General features: G+C 45.6%; 1 protein-coding gene across 4 annotated transcripts in view; it reads left to right on the top strand.

The window, feature by feature from the left end:
* The window catches only part of SSH1 (slingshot protein phosphatase 1), an 80541-nt gene extending 55134 nt beyond the window's left edge, over positions 1 to 25407 (top strand). For all 4 annotated transcript variants that reach the window (XM_088457251.1, XM_088457250.1, XM_088457252.1 and 1 more), the window contains 3 exons: positions 550 to 750; positions 9632 to 10175; positions 21734 to 25407. In XM_088457251.1, the coding sequence (XP_088313377.1) occupies positions 550 to 750; positions 9632 to 10175; positions 21734 to 22885 (1897 nt within the window). In that variant the 3' untranslated portion in view covers positions 22886 to 25407. The remainder of the gene's footprint in view (positions 1 to 549; positions 751 to 9631; positions 10176 to 21733) is intronic.
* The last annotated feature ends 924 nt before the right edge of the window (positions 25408 to 26331 follow it).

Below are 26331 nucleotides of genomic sequence, written 5' to 3'. Positions count from 1 at the left end.
GGATGATACATCCGGCCAATAGAATCGCTTTTGCAATGCGACCATGGGCGTTACTGGCATGCCCTGATCGCATTTCAAAAGCGATCATTGATAAATGGGCCCCTAAGCAACTGGCATTAGATTGCTTGCTTTGTTTAAAATAACCCAATGTCATCTGTATCTAATCTCTTAACCCTTATACTGCTTATAAGTTTCTTTTTGTTTTTACCCCCAAAGTTCCCTCCCATCACCCTAGCCATCATTATGATCATAGAAAGCGGGATACCTTTTGTCCAGGCACTTCCATAATAACTGTCTCAAACGTGAAACAGCACAATCCACTTCTTCCTATGCTTCCTATCTACTTCTTCCTATGCTTTCTTATGCCTTTTCTAATGTCCCCATCCCGGACTTGTGTCTACTCTTACCTGTCTACCACCTGTGACTTTCTATATAGAAAATATATTGTACATGGTTATGATCTGGTCACATCTCTAGTTTATGATGCTTTGCTGATAAAGCTTTGCCCTAGTATTGTGGCTTTATAACCTTTTTTGGTTGTGCCCACAGAAAGAATAATTCCAAGTGTCTGGTGCACTGCAAAATGGGAGTCAGCCGCTCAGCTTCTACAGTCATTGCGTATGCCATGAAAGAATATGACTGGTCTATGGAGAAAGCATACAATTACGTGAAACAGAAGCGCAGTGTAGCAAGACCAAATGCGGGTTTCAAGCGCCAACTCTCAGAATATGAAGGAATCCTTGATGCCAGGTGAATTTACTTTTTGCATATTTATTCCCAAATGCAGTTTCTAGTTGCACAAAAGAAAAACTTGCTTTAAACCGAACTGGTGTTGCACGGAAAGGAGTCAGAATGAAACAAGTAAACTTAAATCATGCTATTGTAAATGACCACCCCTAAATAGAGACCTTTACAATTGTGGGATCCCCTATCCCAATGTTTCTCAAACTCCGTCCTCATGGAACCCTAACAGTGCATGTTTCCTCAGGAATAATTAATACCATCTTTTATGGCTAGATTAAGTTTTGTGGGGGCCCCTGGGCAACAAAGTTGTGGGGGCTCCTATAAATGTAAGGAGAGGTGGAGGCTGCAATGCTCGCCTCTAGTGCAGGGTGTACTAAGGTGGAGGGGGCCAGGGTTGAGGAGGGGGGTAACAGGTATCCTCCCTCCGGCTGGGGCGGCTCCGAGCAGTGAGCTGCACTGTGACACTGTCATACATATGAATTGTCAGTGCAACGTTCAGCTGCATGTTATTAATATATACAAACGCGTTGGACTGCGCTAATGGTGTAAGATGTAGATATTGATGTCATTGACTGAGAATAATAATAACCGATCGAGGCTTCTTTCAATAAAAAAAATATACAATTTCTTCTTCAGGGTCCATAGTGCTCCACAGGTAGACAATGGGGTGTAGGTGGTGGATAGGAGGACCGGACACCAACAGGAAAGCTTTTCAATCCCAGGATTCTCCGGTCCTTCTCCCCCTATACCCCACCCACAGACTGACGCAATTCAGTTTTGTTTGGTGTCCGTCTGGAGCAGGTGCACCATTATAACAGTGGGGCTGCTTTAAGTAGCCCAAGCTTTACTTTTATGATTTATTTTATTTTTATTTTACTAAAGACAGAACAAGCAGCACTAGACAGTCCTCAGGACATCTGTGCTGCTGCTCCATCACCCCTCTGCGATGCCGCAACTCCAGCACCAGGCTTGATACTTACGGCGGGGCTCCCAGGAACCTTGTTAGCGGGCTCCACTGGGGGACCCCAGACTGCAGCCGGGACTTAGGGGAACGGGCAAGACGGGTTCCTGCTCGTGGGAAACCGCGGTTATGTGCAGTCTTAACTCCGATCTCAGGAGACAGACCAGAAGTGCTGATGTAAACCCCGTGATGTGAACCCGCTCCACCCAGGACTCCACAAACCCACCAGAGTACATAATATACTGGCGCAGGGCATATCTGGAGGCCAGAGACCCGGTCGTTAAAGACAGCATAGGGGAGGTCAGCCATCTTCCTGCTGCCCCTCCCCCAGCTCAGTGCGCCATTCCACTGCGGTATTGCTGTACCTGAGCTGCTCCTCCTCCTCTCCACGCCACCTCACAGACACTCAGCGGCCATTTTCTTCAGCCACAGGTCTCAGGGAACAATGGGTCCGGTCATCCTGTATACCTCTCCTAGGAACCAGGATATACAGCGCTATTATTTTACCAGCAACTGTGGTCTGTATAGTTGTATATAGTGCCCATTGCACTTATATTTTTTTATATATATATTTACTTGCACTGTATGTGACTAGTTCTAGTTCTGCTGCCTGTTTTTTTGTCTCATACTGTCATCTTATACCTTTCCCCTTTTTTCACTATAACCCTGTAATACTGGTGTATAAAGGGGGTTCACTTGTCTTCACATCTACCTGTATTTGTGAAGGCTGCCTGTCACACACTGTTAGTTGCATACTGCTCAGTGCCAAATTGTGTGCTATACTGTCCTTGCAGCTATGTCTAGCAAAGGCAAGGCTAACAAGCAGGCTGCTGCTCCTACATTGGTCTCCTGCACGTTCTGCTCAGCTGGACTAACCCAGGAGGATTTAATTAAGATGGTCTATGTGCATCTTGTTATACTAGCCCAGGCTAGTCGCCCCTCCTGCGCCTGCTCAGGAACCCCCTTGGGTTTCCTTTTCACAGGTGTTGGCAAAGATTGCGGTCCACCTAACAGTCCCTGCCGTGGCTCCCCCGATGGATTTACCACAACAAGTACACCCTGCTATACCAGTTATGCCTCCCTATGTGTTGACATGCTCTCTACCTCAGTGCAGAGTCTAGCAGCTATTTCTTCAGCATTTCAACATGTGTTGCATAATGAGAGGCCCTTATCCTGTAAAAATACTAAACATGCTGTGCTATCATCACAGTCCACACAGATCTAAGATTCTGAGGTATCATCTGGGGAGGCAGAAGACTCAGATCTCTCTCTCACTAAGGGCCTGATTCAGAGCCGCTCGCACGTAGTGTATGCAAATTGCATAGGCAGTGCTACCGCACAGCAATGCATTAGCACGCCCAGTATTTCTTAGAGAGCGATCACATAGTGTATGCATACACCCACCAGCCTGTCTTAAGATGCCCACTTGTGCACGTCATGTCCAGGAAGTGTATGCAACCATCAGTACATCGGATGCTAGCGGACCATACCCTGCCACAAACACTGCGAGCACTTCAGTGTAAAAACAAGCCAGGTGACGTGTACTATGATGCTGTCTTATAATTATGCACACCTCTAAAACGCCATTGAGATGCTCAGGCACGCCTGCGTTTGCACCTCCACTCACCCGTTTTTAATGGCCAGCCCCTGTTACCACCTACAAACTGCTTCCCCTGTCACTCACTCTGCTGGGCTGTCTATGTGCAGCGAGCAAATGCATTGTGAACTTTCGCTAAGGTATGCACATGCGCACTGCGATGCATGCGCACAATGCATACACACGGCATACCATCGGCAGCAGCGAGAGTATGCATCTTAGCGAGCGGGTCTGAATCAGGCCATGAGTCCCCCTCAGGGGAGGAGGAGCTTCAGTCCAAAAGGGAATGCACCTGCACTAATAAGGGCTGTAAAATCAATTCTGCAAATAGAAGACGCTGAGCCAGCTCCTAAAGCAAAGGAGCCTCTCTTTAAGCAACAGAAAGTGATATTAGCAGAATTTCTTCACTCAACTTTCTGAGCTCATGAACGAGGCATGGCATACGCCGGATAAAAAGTTTTCAGTGCCAAAACGCCTGGTCTCTCTTTATCCTATTCCAGCAACTGATTGTGCTAAATGGGAGCTCGCCCCAGCGGTAGAGTCCCACGTGATACGGATGGCTAAAAGCTCCACCTTACCTATCCCTACGGCTTCCTCCCTTAAGGACACGACGGATAGAAGGATTGAAGCTTGCCTCAAGTCTGTGTATTCTGTTACAGGAGCTATTACTCGTCCAGCAATAGCCACAGCAACGGCCGTTGAGAGCTGGGCAGATGTTTTAGAGGACACATTTCCCTCTGACGCTTCTCAGGAACAGTTGTCCTACATCTCGCACATCAGGAATGCAGCCTCCTATTTGAGAGAAGTGGCTCAGGATATTGGCCTCCTAGCTTCCAAGGCATCTGCTACTTTGTTAGTAGCCCGCCGTATCATTTGGCTTCGTTCATGGGAAGGCTGACACAAATCGAAGAAAGTCTTGGAATCTCTGCCCCACACTGGAGAGATCCTGTTTAGCCCAGAGTTAGACATAATTGTTACTACCTTGGCAGCTTCTAAGACGGCTTTCCTGCCCTCTGCATCAAGGCCTAGGATTTCATCCTTTTCGAGATTTCCCTGGGGGATCGCACGACTCATTCAGTTCACCCAGCTCTGTTGTCAGATTACAACAGACGCCTGGGTACAAGAAGTGGTCTCTCATGGGTACACCCTCTCATTCCTGAGACTGCCCGCCAGCAGTTGTTTTACGCAGGCCCTCCATCGGACCCGAGCAAAGTACTGCTCCTCCAGACTGCCATTCAGTCCCTGCTGCACTCAGTGGTAATGCCAGTCCTGGCCTCACAGGATTTCCACCCTGTTCTTAGTTCAGAAGCCCAATGGGCCTCATCGGACTATCCTCAACCTCAAGTCTCTGAACAAATTTATCAGGGTACCTAGATTTCGTATGGAAATCCTCCTGTTCATTGTCCTAGCTGTGGTTTCTGTGGACATTCAGGACACTTACCTACATGTACCTATAGCATCTGCTCATCAGAGATATCTCCGGTTTCCTGTCCTACAGCAACATTTCCAATTCAGGCTCTGCCTTTTTGGCTTTCTACAGCTCTGTGGGTCCTTTCCAAGATCATGGCGGCCAAACTTATTTGTCAGGGGGTCAGACTACTTCCATATCTGGACAACCTATTGCTGTTAGCATACTCTCTCCTGAGGTCCTTCACCACTATCTTCAGTTAACCATTGCCTTTCTACAGGAACACGGCTGGTTGATAACTGGAAAAAGTCTTCCCTGACCCCTTCTCAAAGGATGGTTCATCTAGGGGTCCTTCTGGGTTCTCTAGTTCAGAGAATCTTCCTGACAGAAGACAAAATCTCAGCACTGCAGCAGAGTGCGCGCAGGTTACTTCATAGTCACCAAGTGTCAATTCACTCAGCAATGCAGACCTTGGGGTCCGTGGTATCCACCTTCGACATGGTGGAGTTCGCTCAGTTTCACTCCAGGCCCATTCAACACCTAATGCTCTCCAGGTGGAATGGGCTGCCCCATCTGATCAGATCCCAGACGATGGTCCTATCTCCGGAAGTGCATCTATCCCTCTCCTGGTGGTTACAGACGTCTCACCTAAACAAGGGTCGCCCCTTCTGGATCCCGGATTAGGTGCTCCTCACCACGGATGCAAGCCTCCGAGGGTGGGGCGCAGTAACCGGCCAGCACTCCTTCCAGGGACGCTGGACTCCCGTCGAGGAGATCGTACCAGTCAACGTCCTAGAACTCTGAGCCATCTACAGAGCTCTCACTCTGACTCAGGACATTCTGTAGGGCAGACCAGTACATATACAGTCCGACAATGCCACGACAGTGGCATACCTCAATCACCAAGGAGGCACTCAAAGTTGGTAAGCAATGGCAGAAGTGTCACGCATTCTCACATGGGCCGAGCGGCATCTCCCAGCCATCTCCGCGGTGTTCATCCCGGATTTCCTCAGCCATCACGATGTGCATGCCGGGAAGTGGTCTCTACACCCAGACGATTTTCAGCTCCTGGTGGACAAATGGGGTCTACTGGACGTGGACCTCATGGCCTCAAGACACAGCCACAAGCTTCCAGTGTACAGGTCCAGGACAAAAGGTCCCTGAAGCAGCCTTCGTGGACGCCTTGTCTGTGAAGTGGACCTTCCATTTGGCGTACATCTTCCCTCCAGTGTCCCTTCTTCCTCGGGTCCTTCGGAAATTCAAGCAAGAAGGGGGCATGGTCCTGTTGGTAGCTCCAGCTTGGCCCAGGCACCATTGGTACTCCGATCTTCAAAGTCTCTCCATAGATGCTTCTCTCCAACTTCCTCAATGGCCTGACCTGTTGTCTCAGGCTCCCTGTCTACATCCGGACCTGGCCCGCCTGTCTCCGCCTCCTGAGACATCCCTTCTAAGGTCCTAAGGGTTTTCTCGCTCTATGGTCCAGACCATGCTCCGCCTGGATCTATCTCCGGGTGTAGCATACATACTTTCAGTTGTGTGCTACCAGAAGCTTTGACCCTCAGGTGTTTCGGGTTTCTAGAATCCTTGCCTTTCTTCAAGCTGGATGGAATGTCGGACTCCACCTGGCCTCTCTGAAAGTACACGTCTCTGCTCTATCCATCTGGTTCCAGCGCAGAATTGCTCCACTGCCGGAAGTTCACACCTTCCTTCAAGGTGTCATCCGTATAAAACCTCCCTTTGTCCCTCCTGTGTCTCCGTGGGATTGTTAGTCGTTCTCCAGGCAGTACAGGGACCTCCATTTGAACCCCTGGACTCAGTAGGCGTCAAATGGCTCACTGCGAAGACTTTCTTCTGGCTATTGCCTCTGCCCGTAGGGTGTCAGACTTGGGGGCACTCCCCATTTCTGATCTTTCATCAGGACAGGGCTGTTCTTCGAACTCGCCCAGGCTTCCATCCCAAGGTAGTCTCTCGTTTCCACATTAACGAGGAATTTGTCTTTCCGGCCTTTTAATCTCCAGACCTCTTGGCAGGTGAGGCTTCCTTGGATGTGGTCCGTGCTCCGAGGATCTATGTGGACCATACTGGTTCCATCAGGAAAATGGATTATCTCTTTGTCCGATATGGATTCCACATGAAAGGCTGGCCAGGTAACAAACAGACGTTGGCCAGATGGCTTTGCATGACTATCTCACAAGCTTATACGCAGGCTAGCCTTCCTGTGCCGGCTACCGTATCTGCCAATTCTACTCACTGTGCTGAACTACTATGCAAGGCGGCCACGTGGTCTTCTGTCCACACCTTTCTTAGGTTCTATGCTTTTGATTACTTTACCTCTCAAGATGCTTCATTTGGATGCCGGATTCTCCACTCAGCTCAGGAGCGTCCCCAACCTTGAACAACTGCTTTGGGACATCCCCATTGTCTCCCTGTGGAGCCCTATGGACCCTGAAGAAGAAAAGGAGAGTTATGGTAGACTTACCTTGGTTAACGCTCTTTCTTTGAAGTCCTTAGGGTCCACACCCGGCTTCTATGGGTTTCTTCTCTTGGTCACTGGTTTCCTTCTCTAGTTTTGTGAGAGTGTGATTCTTCCGTGTACCAGTCTTCCTTCTGTCCTATCTTGCTCCTGCCTTGGACTTGTTGACAAAACTGAATTGCTTCAGGCTGTGGGTGGGGTATAGGGGGAAGGATCCGAGCATCCAGGGATTGAAAAGCTTTGCAGTTGGTGTCCGGTCCTCCTATCCACCATCTACACCCCATTGTCTCCCTGTGGACTTCGCAGAAAGAGAGTTAACCAAGATAAGTCTACCGTAACTCTCATTATTTAATAAAATCTATAACTCTCTTTACAACACACAAAAAATATTAATCACATCACTATATTTAAAATTTGCTTAAAAAGCCGATGAATAATGGGCCATTAGATTTATAATATTACCGCTTGTGGATATATTAGTTCTCATACAATTTGAATAAGTCCAAGAGAGTTTTTATATATAATCCATTTATATATGAAACAGCATTCTTATATAGTCAGAAGATATAGCTAATCTGTTCACCAGCAGGTAAATGAATGCTTTAATCCTCTTACCTGTCTGTCAGCACATATTGATTCAGAGGCAGAGGTTTTGCAGTGGTAACTCCGCTCGGCTTGTCTCACACCACACCTGATTCCCTGGGTAGCTTGCAAGTATGGGCAGTGCTCCGCTACTTGCTGTGTTTCCTCCGGTTATAGGGGAGACTGCGGTGTAGATTATATATCGGCCGCTGATGTCACCGGGTCCTTCCCTCCGTATTTGCTCGCCTCCGTCCGGGTATCAAAAGTCCTCTGTGCTGAAAAGTATGCAGGCATTCGGCAGCGGCTGTACAGATGATCAAGCGCTCTCACAAGTGATATTAACCCTCTCGTATATATATATTTCTGGGCCCTTTTATTTATTTACCTGGCTTAAAATCTGGCCCACACTGAGGAGCAGATGATGATGGTGATCCCCTTCTCTTGATGTCGCTGGCTCTGGGATTCAGTTCAGCTATGGGCATATATAACCAGCAGCACTGGAGTAGCAACTCTATGGGACTCCAGTACCGGGACAGCCTCTGAAACACGCACACACACTCTCATGAGATGTCATCATCTATTGAGACAACAGGGCGGTGAGCTCTGTGTTGCCCACTGTATATGGAACAGCTAAGCCGGAGTGAAGGCAGTGAATTGTTCTGGCCTCCTGTGTGGGAGGGTACCTATGTATGGGGGCCCCGGGGTGACCGCGCCTGCCACCCCACTTAGAATCTAGCCCTGCCACCTGTAGATCTGTTTTTTTTGTCAATTAGTACACCTGCACTCCAGCTAGAAGATCTGTAAAACATGCACTAGCACACTCTGTAATCTCTTCTTCAGATATATGCTAGAAATGCCACAGACCAAAGGAAGCCACAAAAGTCAGCACAGTCCAACCGACATTGGGAATATGAATTAAATGTATAACTCTGTGGTAATGTAAAATATGTTATTAAAATATTAATAGATTATACCTTTAGTAAAATAGTGCCAGAAGAAAATATGCTGCTATAGAGAGCAATAGAGTATTATCTTCATTATTTTGAGTATAGTAGAAGGCTTTAATGCAGTAGTTCCTAAACTGGCACCCTGAGGTGCTGAAGGGCACTTATGTGGGTGCCAAGGGTTGATGATCCAGTATGATCAATATGATGGGAATTACCAGCACTGGTGGCTACCAATCATAAAATGTGTACTAACAGAAGCGCTACCCTGTCCTCCACCACATAACTGAAACTAAAGGTGACATGTAAGCACAATTTACCTCATTGTGTAAGTGTTGCTGAATGTCCAATAAAAAACTTTCGGCCTAGGGCTGTTGTGGAAACTTTGCTGATACTCTAGGGCGCTGTGATTGAAGAACGTTTGAGGACCTCTGCTTTAAAGTGAGAAGTCATTGGTTGTTATGGGATACAGAACTTCATATAACGTTTGTACTTTGTACCATGCTACTAATTATTCCCCTCAGTGGAGAATATGCAATTTATAATAAAATCTTAACTGGTTATTTGAAAATGGAGCACATTAAGGATCATTTACAAATTATAATCGCCAATTTTGTATTGTCACACTCTTAGTTATGGTTCATTATAGAGAAGCACAAGAAATTGTGGGACTCTATGAACAGAGCAGTATTTTAAGAGAATAAATCAAGTTTTAAAGTGGTGGTAGGTTGCACTTTGAAGGAACATTTCACTTTGTCACCCATGTACGCTTTCTGGTGTGTCTACAAATCTCAAAGCTATTTACAGATTGCTTTTCTGGTGGATTCCATTTACAGACATTAATAATCACCCCAGGTCTGCAGTTTGTACAGTTCATTAATGTAACAAACTGCACCTTATAAATGATGATTTTGTCTTTTAGTAAACAACGACACAACAAACTGTGGAGGCAGCATGTGGAGTGTGGAATGCCGCAAACTGAGTTAGATGCCCCTTTTAAGCCACATAACCTGGAATCAGAGCTTTCATACAGGTTAAATGAGGAAGATGTGGACGATCAAGTCTTGCCTGAAAGTCAATGTTTCAGGCATCTTACAGAGCCTCATGAACTAATTGAGCCACCAAATGTGGTGCTTCAAGTGGAAGACTTGGAGAGAGATGCCCTACTGGGAGAGTCCCCATTCCCAGAGCCATATTACACAATAAAAGCCAAAGAGAAAAACTGTAGCAACAAGGAATCTTTACCAATAGCAAAAGATTGTGATTTTAGGATACAGGAAGTGAGAAAGAAGTTGGATTTTGAAGAAACTGTAAAGCCAAAGAGCCTTGAAGATGACCAAACCTCGCCAGAAAGTGAGAAGAGGAATCTGGCTGCACCCATGGGGTATAATAGAGAGGACCAGCGTGCTAGCAAGGAATTTTCCAGCAACAGCAGCAGCAAAAGAAGCTGTCCCATAGACAATGAGGTAGGCGTTGCATAATATGGAAGCTAATAATAACTTTTACAATATAGGACAGAGTCAGATAAGTCACTTTAACAGCCTAAATATTTGCATTTGTAAAACTGCTGATTTTAAAAAATTATATCTGTAATGATGTAAAGAAAGCACAGTGGGGTGATTGAATGCTGCGATGTGCGGATGTGCACAATACTGTATACAGCAGCCCAACATCAATGATTTTCCTGTGCACATCTATGTGGCTTGTGGCAAACTCCGCAATGTTATTGGTCCAATCTGGAATTACATTGTGGCCATCGCACAGAATCATCCCCAGGGACTTACTGTAACATACTTTGCCACACAGTAGAGTTATAGCTGCATTTTGTAGTTGGACTATATATTGCCAGTGGAAACACACAAAGCCCCAACATTTGCTAATAAAAGATCAAATCCACATGTTCCACTTCACATAGGTTGTGAGATACTTTCATGTGTCAAAATTTACCATGATCTACTGCACCTTCCTGCCACCAAAAGTGTGTTCAGATGAGCATTCAGTAACAAATTTAAATACAGAAGACTTAATATGCTTTAAAGTAATGTGCCTCCATTTAACATTATTCCACACAGTGTCCCCAGTTCACATTATGCTACAGTGCCACTGCATCTCACTTTTGGGGCTCTCCTCACTCAGAATGTGTTTGGAAACTTTGTTGGGCTGCTTCTTAGCTCCTCAACCTTATGCATGCTGCAGCTGCTGCCAATCGATGCAAGGCAGTGGATAGTGTACACTGGGACTGATTCAGAGCCGCTCGTAAGCGGCCACTCGCTCACTCCGAGCGATGTTCGCACATCTGCGCATGCGTATGGGTCGTAATGCGCATGCGCCAACCATTGTGGTCGGAAATCGTGCGCTCGCAAAACAGCGAGGGCCTGCTAATTTGAGTGACAAAGTGAGGTGTTTGTGGGTGGTAACAGGGGAAGGTGCTTGAAAACGGGGAGTGGAGATCCGAACGCAGGCGTGCCAAACGGTCAAAACGGGCGTTTAATGGGAGTGCATAATTAGTAAGGGAGTGTCATCGACCACGTCACTTGGTTGTCTCTTAGCCTGTGCTCGCAGTGATTGCGGGAAGTAAAACCTACCACAAGCACTGCGAGCAGTTCAGACGCCTTTCGATGTACTCGATTAATCTAATAAATAGCGGAGATGACGTATGATGCGAACGGCCGGGGGGGCGTCTTTACAAAGTAGCGAGCGCATGTTTCGTTCACTCGCTCAGACATAGAGGCGTCAACAGACCGCAAAGAGCGAGCGCTCAATTTAAATAGCCGGCCCCTTTTTCAGGACGACCGTTCGCAAATAGCGTCCGGCTCTGAATCAGGCCCTCTGTATTACACAGGTATCGTGGCAAATAATTTGTAGACTGTTATTTTCTGTATTCATTACATTGTATTGAATTAAAGGTGGCTCTGAGTCTATGGAGTCTACCATATAGTGTCCGGCAATTCATAAATTTGACATGCCTGACATACAGTAAGGATTACCTGTATTGGGAATATAGTCAATATAGATTGCATTCCTACAAATATTGCTTAAGCACATACTATGGCTGTCTGAACTGTGTGTAGGGGACAGGAACACTTGTGATAAATGCATAGTATCCATTCTAATAAAGAGATTGGGATAGAATGTAAGCTCTCACGAGCAGGGCCCTCTACCCTCTTGTGCTTCTTCTTATACTTTCATCTACTCCTTACTCCCCACTAGAGCACCTAACACACCCTGTTGCTTATTTGAGTGTTATGATCGCTAATGTAGCAATGTATATAAACCTTGTTCGGCATTGTATTGTTTGTTTATGTACTATGTAATGCGCTGTGGAACACTTGTGGCGCCATATAAATAAAGGATGATATAATATATGCATATGGCTCTCTGTAGAGATATAAATTGTACAAAGATCAATCAGAAAAGTGTGTCTGGGGACCTGAGCCCAGTGTCCTCCAACACTGCGGGTCGATGGCGCACGGGAAGGAAAATGCGGCGGTAAGTATAATCTGTCCTCCACCACAACATGCCTAAGTCCCAATCAGGACAGAAGTGGCCTGCCACAGAGCAGCAGCAATTAATACATTCAGGCAGAGCTGCAGCTGGAGAGATGGGGGGGGCTTAGCATAGACCTCTATCTCAGTAGGCCTCACTTAATGACTGCTCTGGGACCTCTTCAGTGACAGAGAGGCTCCAATTGGAGATGCAGCCTGACTGTTAACCCTAAGAGGGAAGGACTGGTCTGCCCTCTCCTCCATGGTGCATGTTTGAATGCAGACTGACTGCCATCTTCCAACATGCAAAGCAGAAGCAGCAACATGCTTCAGCCCTCACTACAGCAGAGCTTCACCATGGAGACACTGTGCCTGGCCACAACTCCTCCTTTATGGTGCTGGTGTTGTGAGTTGTATTGGATAATGATAGAATGCATTTCTACTTATTATAGTGTGCCTATTAGGTAGCCAGCCAGCAAGGGACTTGTAATTTCTGCAAGACTGTTAGTTACTATATTAGCAGAGAAAAAATTTCTGACGCAAAAAACGGGGTATTTTCACCATTTTATGGGTGTTTTTCGACTAATTTTTTTTTCGTGGTATCCAATTAAACCTAATTTTTTACGTCCGAAAACACACAGGATCTGCGAAAGGTCACAGACCTATGTATTGTTACTGCAGCAATCGAGGGAAAAATGGCTTCTTATCACGGATTTGGTTTTGTCTGCCTCCGATAAGTGCCAACACTAGGGCTAATTGGATAGCCCCGGGCGAGGCAATTCGCTACAGTAATTTACCGCGGGTAGTAGGATACTGGCCTAAGTCTCTGCTGGGATTTATGGTGTCTTTGTCCTATACTACTGAGAATCCTGTCATAGGTAGATCAGTGTCTGCTATTTAGGTTTAAAGGAGCTGCTATGTAGTGCACTTCTGTCATCAGTATGTCATTTGCTGCACTTTTATTCTGTTTGCTATATTCGTAACCTTACTCTGCGTGGGTTGTCTGTTTTAATAATACTCCTGTATTGTCCCTACCCTTTCACAAAATGTCCGGAAAGGGCAATGCGGGATCGCTCCCTGATAAGGGGCAGCTGTCCTGAAAGTTTTCATGTGGTCTGGGCCCATTGGTTGTAGGTTTCCTGTACTTTGGACCTACGAAAAACTGATGACTTATCATCTATGATTCCCAAGTGGGTTGGGCCGGCTTCAAAGAAAACTGTATCCTGGCGGATCAGAGTAGTAATCTCTCAGGGTCGGTTAGTGCCTGCCAGATTTTTAGCTCATTCCACTCAGTCAGTGGGCGCCTCTTGGGCTGGGCATCTTGGGGCCTCTGATGCTTAGCTGTGACGGACTGCCACCTGATCTTCCGTGTAGACTTTTGTAAAACTATTGTTTTGACACGTTTGTGTTTATGGAGGCTAGTTTTGGGAATAGGGTGCTTTGTCCTGCCTATACTCGCTGCATCCCGTGAGGACTGCTTTGGGACATCTGCGATGTAACGCCAGTGTCTCCCAGTGGATGAAGGAGAATCCTTTCCTCTGAGTCAGGCCGGAAGACACTGGACCTTGAGGTTGTAGGTGAGAAGGCGTGGATTTGGCACTAACACTGAAATCTATAACTCCTCCCCTCTGCAACCCCTGACTTCAGTACAACTTCAAAAGTGCCTGGTAAGGAGAAACTATCCTCAGTGACACTGTCACACATAAAAATTAAATTGACGGTCAAATACGACCCAAATCATAACTCATACTCAATACAGCTGAGCGTGAGGGAGGGAACGCAGTGTCCCCCAGCTGACTCAGAGAAAAGGATTCAACGGTAAGTAACCAAAAATCCTCTCTTCTCTTTCGTCTGGGCTGGGAGACACTGGACCATGGGGATGTTCAAAAGCCGCCCCCATGGGAGGGAACGCTCAGGCTGCCTGACCGGAGAACTGTATGACCCCAGAGGGTGCCACCAGAGGCAAGAAACCTGAACGCTAAAAGATGAGTAAACATGCAGACAGGAGACCAGAGAACTGTACAACGGACTGTGCTGCTGGTCTTGTGTCGCACTGCCCCTCAGAAAACAGATGCCCTGGCAAAAGGTTCTGACACCCGGTCTGGTAGCGGTCACCCCGTTCCAGAAGAGGCATGAGTGATGCCCAAGTGGATCCAATACGCAAGGGTCTGCTGAGTAGCTGGTCAACCCCCTAATGCGCTACAAAAGCAGCCGCAGAGAACAGTGTGGCGTACGGCCCAGCTAGCACAGCCACCTCACCCTAGTCCCAGGATGTCGCTGAAGGACAAAAGATCAGAAAGACAACCTCCTGTTGGAAGAAAGGCCGAAACAAGAGTCGGCTTGTGTAAAAAAAAAAGTGTACATAGCACGGCCCCATCCTCCTGGAAGTGACTTGGGAATGCCAACACGAAACCATGCCAACTGAAGGCAATAGCCATAAGGAAGACCAGCTCAGAAGCAACTAACCAAAGATCAGCTGAACGCTCCAACACCCATGCCGCCTGTGTGAGAGCCGACAGGACCAAAGCCAGAGTCCACGGCCCCACTTGCGTATGAAACCGTGTCTGAATACGCAACATACCTAATAACAAGGAATTGGACCTTCGGAAGAAAGGCCAAACGTCGCCTGAATTAAAGTGACCGGGCCAAGGCCAGCATAATCACAAAAAGTAGTAGTCAACTGGCCTCCAAATCCCCGCGAAGGAATGTGAAAAGTGAAAACTTGTAATCCACCCCTACCAAAAACAGTTTCCCAATTCAGAGGAAACGAGAGACTTAAGCTTTCCAACCCCTGGTCACAAAAGGCTTATCGGGAATACCAACGGAGGAAGGTCCCTGTGTAGAAACAATGAACCATGTAGCAGCAAGACTGGTGAAGTGGAAGACCCAATCCAGGACATACCGACTGCCTGAGAATGGCCCCACATCATGACAGTGGAGCCAGCATGGAGCCTCCAGGATTACCCGTATACGGGAAGGCTTTACGGGCCTGGAGAACCGTAGGTAACAGTGGGGACGGCAGAACCGACTCGCTAGCCGAAACCTGCACGGAACAGTCAATGCATTCTCTGCAGAACCATCAGATACCCTGTTCACAGACAACCCTGTGAAGTCTTGAAGATGTGCCGAGAGGCCCTAAGATCCTCTCGCTGAAGACCTAACCAACGAACGCCTGAGAGACCACTGAATAGCGAGACCACTGCCCTGAGAGGAAGTCTGCTGTCCCCTATCACATTACAGGTATTATTACTGCTGAGTGTCAGCGCTCTAGGCCCCCCCGGATGACTTACATTTGCCACTGTGCAGTTGTTAGACCAACTGCAAACCTGCCAGCCCCCAAGAGAGGCGGAAAAAATGGCTCAGTGCTCAGGACGGCTACCCAACTGCCCTAGAGTCATAAAGGCAACGTCACGGCCCCATAGTCCAGGAGACTTATGTCCGTGGGTACCACAAACCCATCCAGGAGGGACCCAGGAATGGACCTAGAGGAGAATACCGGAAAGCAGTCACCGAATGAGAGTGAGGAGCGCGGTCGGACGCACCAGCAACCTAGACTAGAGGGGTGCCTAGCAACCCCAACAAGGCAGGAGACGTACCCAATGGAACTCCCGCGAGTGACCCTACTCCAATGAATGGTCACTAAGTTGAGAGTCTCATGATCAAAAAGCAAATGTCCGCAAGAGCGATGGACAAGCCACCCACGGAACGGATGAGATCAAGGTCAGTAAGGGTCGTGCACTGGCCACCCCAAGCGACAAAACCCAGCTGAAGAGAAATGTCGAAGATCACTTTCAGAGCTGAAGGCACCAACAAGAAAACAGGGGAGGCCCTGCGATGTCGTGAAACCAGTGACCTAGGAAGGTTCGTAACTGTGACGCCCAAATATCCGCCACAAACTGAAACCCAAAAAGAGCCTAGTTGTTATACCTTCAATGGAATATGTGTGGTATCACCGCCCATAGTCTGATGCAAACCCCAAGGAGCCTGGGCTCCACTGAACGGTAGGGACAAGCCCAGACTGGGCAGATTCGATCAATGACTGAGGAAGAAAGACGACCTGCCCAAAACAGTGAGGGTATGCGTTCCATACACAGAGCGGGTATGAGTTGGCCTCCATGCTGTAGGCTCTGTATGGAACTACCCACTCCGTGGGATCCAATGTCGGCCGGAAAAAAAAACGTCCAGCAATCGAACCAGAAAACGAATTTCTGTGCCTGCGGAAGGACTGGAACAAAAACACTGGTTGAGGGGATAGGAACGATGGCTCAGTCAACGCCCCCATGCCACACCTGGGGAATAGCAACGTTGAGAAATCAAAAGCACTGCCTTGGCAGCAGACCCTGAGGTTCATGGTGGCATCCTAGCCACACTGTCTAGCACCCAGATGCCTCAAGATGTCACTCAGTGGTTGCTGAACTCACCATTTGCACCTGTACTGGGTATGAAAGATTCCTCATGAGGCACAAGGCTACCCTGGAACCCTGACTCCAAAACGGTGATGGTACCATAAAATACTCTGGCAGACAAAAAAGAGTGGCGTACTCTTGGATAAAACAGACCCCGCTGGAGGGGACCGCTGCCGGAAGAAAAATATTTTTCTGAACCTGTGGGGAACATGGCAACCAGTACTGGCACAGAAAGAACGTTCCCACCCAACAGAAAATATTGTAAGGAACATTCTGGTATAAGTGCCAAAAGGGCCCTTCGAGCCCAGACAGCTGTAGCTAAAGTCCCTCAGCTATCTGTCTTGCATGGCTTCTCACACAGAGGCGGTTGCTAGAAGCGAGCGCTCTCTCTGAATGAGGGCGGCCGCTTCACTTTTCAAGTGCGGCCTCCTGGTCACTAGCTAAGCTGTGGGTTAACACCCACAGCTTTAGCAACCGACCAGGTTGATGGTCGCGATGCTCAAGACCATCAGGGCTTGCGACGAGACCCTAAGGTTGGGTCTCGGCAACCACAAGTCCCAGGGAGCTTCCTGCTCTGATCGAGCAGGAAGCTCCCCACTGACATCGCTGCTGATGTCAGTGTGGACGCCCACAAAACGGCAGGCGTCTATGTTGAGCCGTCGATCAACATAGACACCCGCCCCTTTTGTAGTGAGCTCCGAAGCGAGAGAAATTCTCTCTCGCTCCGGGGCTTGCGCGCGCGCAGTGCGGGCGCAGGGCCTTAACGTCGACCCACTTGTGAGCGCTCAGCGCTTGCGACCGGGTCTGAATGAGACCCAGAGTCTCTAGACAAGTGATATTTGGAGTGTGTGAGAAAACCAAAATACCACAGGGAGAACATACAAACTCCACACAGCCAGGACCAAAGTGGGACCCGAACCCACGGCCCCGGCGCTGTGAGGCAGGAATGCTAACCACTGAACCATCTGTGCTGCCCCGTGGAAATTGCCCCCCCCCCAACCGGTAGGGAATCCCAGAGCGAACTATTGTAAATTCTATGGACAAGTTCGTCAGCCGAAGTGACCATAGTAGACACCAATTATGTCAAGGCTCGCCAAGCCAGAGTCATGTCCCCCGAACATATGAGAATAGACGGGAGACAACCCTCCAAGGGTTAGCTAGTAGATCCCTAAAAAATGTTGTATGCGTTGAGCGAAAAGTCTGTCGCAGGGAGAACAGTGGGATGTGCTTCCACCTAAGTCGTTGGAAGCAAATGTGCAAGGAATGATGACCTCGTAATCTGGCATCTCCTAGGCCTCCCTGATGAGACTGGAGAGAGAATCGCCGAAGGTGAAGTAGTTACTTCCCGTCGCCCAGGCTTGGGAAGCCATACTCACTAAAAAGTGGCGCACAGCAGCAATTACTCAAAAGAGGACAGTGGGTCCTCACCCTTCGAGACTGACCGAGGCTTTGGAAGTTTCTACCTATGCAGAACTGCTTATGAAGCCCTGGTGGGAGGAAGACTCCTCCCAGGACAATCTCCACCTGTGCGTTGCACAGCAGAGCCTGCCAAAGTCTGTGCCTGGAGCAGAATCTACTTTGCCAGGATAACCACGGACCTGCTGAGAGCCGGAGCCTATGCTTGCTCACCATGGCGGACTCAGCACCTCAGATGCCTGTGCGTCACCGCGCCCTACTAGCAATATCCCTTCCAACCAACTCCTGATAATTAGGGTTGTGGCGGGAAGATAACCCACACTGTGGTGAGGCAGCAATGCTAACCCTTACACCATCCGTGCCGCACCTTGTAACAGGACAGTTTTCTGATTTATAGCTAATACAGTGTGACATGGGCAGTCACTATGACATAGTAACACAAGACACGGAAATTTAGTGACAGTGTACATCATAGGCCCTACAAGTATAGTGTACATATAGAGGCCCCACAGCATAGTGTATATATAAATATAGCAATGTAAATATAGTCATAGTGGGGTTCTGACCCTTTGTGGACTTTAATTCGTCCGTCATTTGCGCTCCCTCTTCCTGCCCTACCCGCGGCAGGCAGCCCAGAAAAACAATAAAGACTTTATAAATACATATGTCACATGCGGCAATAAATACTGCAAAAACTCCCAAACAGGCATAGAAAAGAATCAACTGTAAAACACTTAGCTGCACCCCGCAGACGGAAAGGAGCATGAGATTTCTCTGTCCTCCATTCTGCCGCTGGAGAGCGGGTGGGGGGGGGGGACCAGCAGTCCATGGCTCCTCCTCCTGCTATACTGAGCAAGCCCTAAGGCGTCTCCTTCAAGTGCTACTCCCCTCAGTGGGGAAAGCACTTTGACTGACCCGCATTTACCTACAGCACCTGGTATTCCCAGGTGGTCTCCCATCCAATTACTAACCAGGCCCAACACTGCATAGCTTCCAAGATCAGCATGTCCAGTGTGGTGTTGCTGTAGGTCTTACCTGCGGTCAGTCTGTAGTCTGCACTCTCCCCACAGGAGCCGCCGACAAGAAACCCGGCAAGATGGCGCCCGCCATCCAGGACCACGCTGACTGCCTGCACCTCTACCAGGTAACAGCAGCGCGCTATCCCCGGGCCCAGACGGTCTCTTCAGAGACCGAGTGTGTGGAATGTGGGAAGCGCTCAGCGCCATCAACCCTTAGATGTAGCTCTCCCCGCCACTTTACACTCCAGCTGTGTGCTGCTATAAGCAGCGCACAGTACCTATAGTAAAAATAAACATAACATTAAAAATAAAGGTAAAAATCCCTAAGCTAAACCAGGGTTGCAGAGCAGCCATGAAAAAATCCACACCTTCCCACCTACAACCTCCATGGTCCAGTGTCCCCCAGCCCAGACGAAAAAGAAACATTTTTGTACTTACCAGTAAAATCCATTTCTCAGATTCCATGGGGGACAATGGATGACCTAACTGCGCTGTTGTATTTGATTGTTTTCTGTTTGTGTTCAGACTGTTGTATGTTGCCTTGTGTTATTGTGCAGTGTTCAGTCACTTAGAGTTTTCCTCCCTTTGTTCCTTTCATCTCTCCTCTCAATCTCTACTTGGGCTTGGTTGAACTTAACTTGAAGACAAGTGGGGAATAGAGGGTTAGGAGCAAAGCTCAAATCAACCAAGATTTAAAGTGCCAGGCTCCACACACCACCGTCTATACCCCAGTGTAACTCCAGTCTCTCCATGGAATCGGAGAAATTGATTTTTCTGGTTCAGTAAGTACTGAAATCCTGTTTGCTACAAATAGAAATAACCTTCATAGATCACACTAATAATGACAATAATAATAGTAATAAGTCATGGGTTTGGGTAATACTGGCATTGGGTGGATTACCTGTAACCTTCATGAGATATGGGTGTAAGGGGGCGGGGGGCTTGAACTGCACACCCCAATTTTAAACACAATAGGAGGTGCAGCCATGCTGAGACTTGTAGTACAATGCAGGGAACATAGAATGCAGGCGCACACTCTAGGTGCTAAGAACAATGATAGAAAAAAAATCCTGATAAACTCTACAATTAACATGGAGTAAATGTGTGGCCAAAAATGTTTGCCATCCACCTCGTCAAGGTGAACCCCATAAGATGGGTCCCTAACATCCCTAATACTAACAAAATACGCTAAATTTATCCAGGACTTACCTGTAATAGTGCCCATTCTAATATGTAGACAGAAATGCAGGAACCTGGGCTGGTGATAAAAAAAACACCTAAGGGCAGATGGGTGGGGTGCAAGTGTACAAAATATACACAAATATAGTAGTTCACCATGACGAGTTGGATAGACAAACATTTTTGGCCAAACATGTACTAAGAACCTTACTTATACTCCATGTTAATTGCAGAGTTTATCAGGATTTTTTTGTCTATCATTGTTCTTAGTACCTAGAGTGTGCGCCTGCATGCTATGGCCCCTGCATTGTACCTCCATGAGATATACCTATACAGACATAAATTATATAGTAATAGGTGCCTAGTGCCACAAATAATGAACCCTCCAGCAGTGATTGAACTATATATTATCTTTCTGTATCATCCTCTCATTGTGGGGAAAGTGAACCATTTTTACTCTGTGACGTTTAGACACCACCCTAATTAGATTGTCATATAGTCACACTGTGACACTCAGCATTATCGAGTTCTTCTTTTCTCTGTTATTATATTATTGGGAAGTCTATTTCTGATCATCACAGCGTTATAAATAGATAAGCATCCTTATTGGTACTCGGATACCCACAATATTTGACTTTTGATCATTATAAATTGATTATCTTCTTAATCAACCTATAATCTACTCATATTGATGTTTCACTTACAGTGACAATATGATGAAATCTACTGTTTCATCCCCCGAAATATTGGGAAAATAATGACACACACATCTTCATTTGTATACATCTCATGATTTGTTGAAGGCATAAACTTAGGAGACACATCAAATGCCTTCATTTTTATTCACCACTATGGGGTTGAAGTATCAAGTAGTTATAAGAGTGGAAAAGTTTCCCATAGCAACCAATTGGCATTGAGGAAGCATTTATCAAGTGCACTTTATAAAATGACAGGTAGATGCTGATTGGTTGCTATGTACAACTTCTACACTCTTTTCATTAGTGTTCTTTCAACATTTAAAATGAATACCTAATAAAAGTTATATTTGCAGTATATAGAAAGAGACTTTAGCACATATTCATGAGTACAGATTACTACAGGATCTAAGGAGTATTGAATCATTTCTAATGAAGCTAAGAGATGATGCTAAGTAAATAGTTTTGCTGACTGCATTACCACTATTGTCTTGCTATGGCTTACCTTGTGCATATGGTAGCCCCTCTCCTCACATAAGATGTTTATAGACTTTGGACAAGAGCTCTTCAGCCTCACATTATGTGGAGGCTCCAACTTTTCCTAGGGTTCCTGCAACTCTCATGGTATTACATTTAACCCTATAGATTTAGAAAATAGTCCCTATATTCTGGATCTACTGCTGTTTCTACATTAGGATTAAAAATCCCAATGACTACAGGAAATTACGTCCAGAGTGTCTGGTTTTCTTGTATGATGATCCTTTTCATTTTCACTAACACAGCCCTAAATGATGGTTCTCAAACTACTGTCCTTGATTTTGTAGGAAGATGCCATTTTTGGGATCCTGAGCAAGGTCAAACCAACTTACCCATCATGTACAGACTGTATGTATCCAGCAACTGCCATATCTTCTGATACGCATGAGGAGTGGCAGCAACTGGAGGCTACTGACCTATCAGATGCTCCAACAGTATGCAGCCAACCAGCACTATTACAGCACATGACTTCAGCAGTATTGGAAAGAATGCATGGACACCAGTTGTGTAAAGGAACACCTTTGCAGACTGATTCAAAAGGTTTTGGTGCAACACCTTCAAAAGCTGTTGGTAAAAATTTCAGTGGTTCTGTAAAGTTGCCAGAAGAGATTGGTCAAGCAGAGTTCTGTGAAGACTCTGATTCTAAAAGAGATTCCAAACAGTCCAAAGACCTAAAATATTTCTTTTTCAGCAGCGATTTAGAAAAGCCTGCTATGCATAGTTACTTGATGCAACACCAAGAATCCATAATTCAGCTCCAGAAAGCTGGCTTGGTCAGAAAGCATACCAAAGAATTGGAACGATTCAAGAGCAAAGGCTCTTCTGTCCTCAAAGAAATGACCTTAGACAAGACAGATTCAGATATTTCTAAAGATGTAGCTACACAGCAATTTTCAGTACAGTCTATTGAGTCTATTGGAGATCAAAAGGATATCATAGAAAAAGTAGACGTGCCCGACATGGCAGATGGAGTGTTTCAGAAGACATCTACTCCAAGCTATTGCAAAATGGATCTGATAAGTAGCTGTACAAAAGACTTCCTGAAGACCATTTGCTACACACCCACATCCTCTTCCATGAGTTCCAATCTCACTCGCAGTTCAAGTAGTGACAGCATTCATAGCGTTCGTGGCAAGCCTGGACTTGTCAAACAGAGGGCTCAGGAAATAGAAACACGGATGCGACTAGCGGGTCTAACTCTGTCTTCCCCTCTCAAGAGGTCTCACTCTTTAGCCAAATTGGGGAGTCTAAATTTTTCCACTGATGATTTATCATGTGACCCTAATACCTTTCAAAGATCCGAGTGCAAGAGCCCTAAATTAGGTGACAGACCTGTCTGTACAGGCACTCCATCAACATCGTCCTCAGGGGCAACAGAGACTCACTCAGGTCACTTGGAATCTACTAATTCATCTATGACTGAAACAGAGACAAGATGACTTTTTTTTATTAGTGTTTTTTTTTTTTCCTTTAGTCACTGTTTCTTTTATTGTATGTTTAAACTAAATGTGATGTGCATGTTTGTATGAGACCGATATTATGTTGCTTTTATGCCCATGGCAAAGTTACTTGACTAAGAAATAGTGAGTATTATTCAGTACTCGTTAATATTATTATTTTTTCATGTTGTATCATGGATTTTTTTTTTTTTTGCTTTGTTACTGTTTTGTATTTAATCTCAGGCGGGGAAACTCGAAAAATTATATATGTATAAAGATATGGTACACTTCACATTTATTGAACCCTACCTCCATTTACTTAGTGTGATGATTAACAATGACACTCCAGTTTATTGTATTGTAAGCTTAACATGACCAAGTCTTCAGGTCCTACACTGGCTTTTTATATGTTTATTATATATAGCCCCTTGTTCACTTTGTAACAAGCACAACTTGTTCCTCAGAGAGAGAGCATATACTCGATCATGCTATACAATACACTATGGGGTCTATTTACTAAGCCTTGGATGGCGATAAAGTGAACGGAAATAAAGTACCAGCCAATTCGCTCCCAACTGCCATGTCACAGGCCGTGTTTGAAAAGTGACAGGAGTTGGTTGGTTGGTACTTTATCGCCATCCATGGCTTTGTAAATAGATCCCATGCTCTGTGCCAGCGTCCCTGAGTCTCCTCTCACATTGACAGCTGTGAGTTGAAGAGGAAGTCAGCATTGCATATTCTAACAGCTCAGATCAAGCTATTGATTTCAGCTCACAGTATTATGGCCTCTTTCCTTAGCAAATACTGTAGGATCAAAAATCACTACATAGTACAACATGGCTTGATGTAATATATAAGCAAATAAAAAATGATCGATTTAGAACTTGGTGACAAGTTTTTGTTAAAGAGCCACATTACTATCCTCAGAAGCCAATGAAAAGCCACACCTAAAGTTTACATTTCACTTTCAATGGTAATAATTCTTCTTGGGGCTTTCAATCAGATATTTTCCTGTTAGACATATGAAGTATGTGTTTTGACCTGGTCTGTTCTGCAAGATGCCTTGAACAATTCTTTCACTACCAATCAAGACTCGGCTTGGACTATAGCCCCAGCTGTTCTTTTTGTTTTTAAACTCCTTATTTTCTTACAGTGAATATACAGATAGTAATGTTACACATTAGTATATGTAAGTATTGAGCAGACAAGAAGTCACAATAGAAGTGCAGATATTTAGTTTGATCTGCATAGTTATTGCAAACATGTCCATGATGTTTTTAGACTAATAACACTTAATAAAGATGTATAATAGGGGACCCTTCTACTATCGTATACCTTTATACACACTTCAGTCGGCTTGATAGTTGCCCTCCTCTCATGTAATTGTGATAATGTTTTGACAGCTTCCCCGTTTCAGTAGCTGAATATTTGCACTTTAAATTGAATTTCTTTGTGCATTGCTGGTAATGTCTACCACAAGAGTAGTATTCATCAACTGTGTTTTAGGAGCAGGCATTTTATGATTTGTAATATAACAAACTTATTACAGTATTTATTTTCCCTGTGGGAGAACGTCCTCCTGTAGTAGAGGTAATGATTACAGTAACTGTTCTTCTGATTGGGCAGAGAAAAAAATGGAGGTGCTTAGTTTCTAGAACCGGACAAAGCATTACAATGATGTAGCCCCGTATTGAATTCTATTTCCATACATTTTTTTCTTTTGCAATATGCCAAAGCATAATAGTGCAATTTTCTGTTAACGTAACGTTCATGAAAATATTAGAACCATGTGTCAAAATGTGCTTTTCAGAGTTAGTTTGTCAAATAGCATATTAATTTACATTTTAGGTGTATGTTTTGCCTTCTACTACAGTGGAACACCTAATATACACCGCTGCAAACTGCTTTGTAAACAAACAGAAGGCCTTGTAAGCTGCAATGTACATACAACGCAGTTCAATGCTAGCTGAGAACAGTCACAGCATAAAGTATCATGGAAAATCAATTGATGCAAACATTTTAAACCAGGCTGCTTTATGGTAATGAGTTTTATGTTTGAGCAGTGCAGTCCTTCATAATTTATCTTTGCATGTCAAGATCCTACAAAATATCTTGCTTCATATGTTGTTGTTTTTTTAAATATAAATAACCATTTGGTAACATATTTTTATTGCCAAAGTCATTGATCAAGAAATGCACCTTTTTAAAGGACACCACTTGTACAGTATTATCATGTGGCAAAAATGTATTCCACCTAATAGAGCCTTACATCTTACTGTTGGCCACAATGGTAATATTGACTCCAGCAACTTGTTAAGTGGGTGTCCTCCATGCCCTACTGTGAATGGACTGCTTCTCTGTTTCTAAAAGCCCCAACTGCTGACTCCATTATCTTCTCGATAGAATTTTTAGTTTTGCACTTATATGTGTGGATAGTATGTGTATATTTCTATTCAATATGTTGCAGAAAGACGATGCATATTTTTTTTGTGCGGTAATATACACTTGTTATTAATTATTTTGACAGCAATTAAAGACTTGAAGATTAATATGTTGCCTTCATTTATTTTTTAGTTCATTATTTCCCTCTAAACAATGTAGTTGATTTAAACAACCAAGTAAAGTGGAACAAAGAGTTACACAAAGTAAATTTAAGAGTGCACAAATGTGATTATTGAGATACCCCATTATGCTTTTGAAATGTATAAAAATGCTGTGCAGGCTTAGTTGAGAAAATGTTATCCACTATGGCTAGGAGAAGAGATCTCTTTACTGAGCTGTGATTGTATGAAAAGGGATGGGTACGGGATGCCGGTGCTCGGGATCCCAGTGGTCAAAATCCCGACACCGGCATCCCGACAGAGTTATGATACTTACACCTGATGGTAGGTATCCTAACCCTCCCCCTCCCTATCCTAAACCTCCCTCCCCGGTCCCTGTACCTAACCCCCCCCCCCTCCTGTGCCTAAACCTAACATCACGCACCCTAAACCTAACCCTCCTCCATTAGAGCCTTACCTAACGCTAAACCCTCCCCCTAAAGCTGCTACTTACCTTTGGGATTCGGGCGGTTGAGATGCCGGTGCCGGAATCTCAGCGGTCGGGATTATGACCGCATCCTGTTGGAAACTGTTTGGCAGTAACTATAGTGATAAAAGACTTGTTTATGTTCATGTGGAAAAACTACACAAGTAATGTAGGCATGGAATTCGGAGAGAAAAATGGTACCTGGGATGAACTGGACAGAAAGGTGAAAGCAAAGTAACCTACAAGTGCAGCATATTTGTGGGAACTTCTGCAACAGTGTTGGGAAGAAGATCCCGGGCAACATATGTCTTCCTTTGTAGAAAGAATGCTATGGGTGTGTTCGACAGTTATATCTGCAAAAGGTGGCCACTTTGATGAGTCAGAACCTTAAATTACATTTAGTTAAACAAATTGATTCC

This window comes from Taudactylus pleione, unplaced genomic scaffold (assembly GCF_031769625.1).
Source record: "Taudactylus pleione unplaced genomic scaffold, aTauple2 ptg000749l, whole genome shotgun sequence".
Classification (NCBI taxonomy): domain Eukaryota; kingdom Metazoa; phylum Chordata; class Amphibia; order Anura; family Myobatrachidae; genus Taudactylus; species Taudactylus pleione.
Note: the sequence above shows the minus strand (reverse complement) of the source record. Positions and strands in the feature narration are given on the sequence as shown.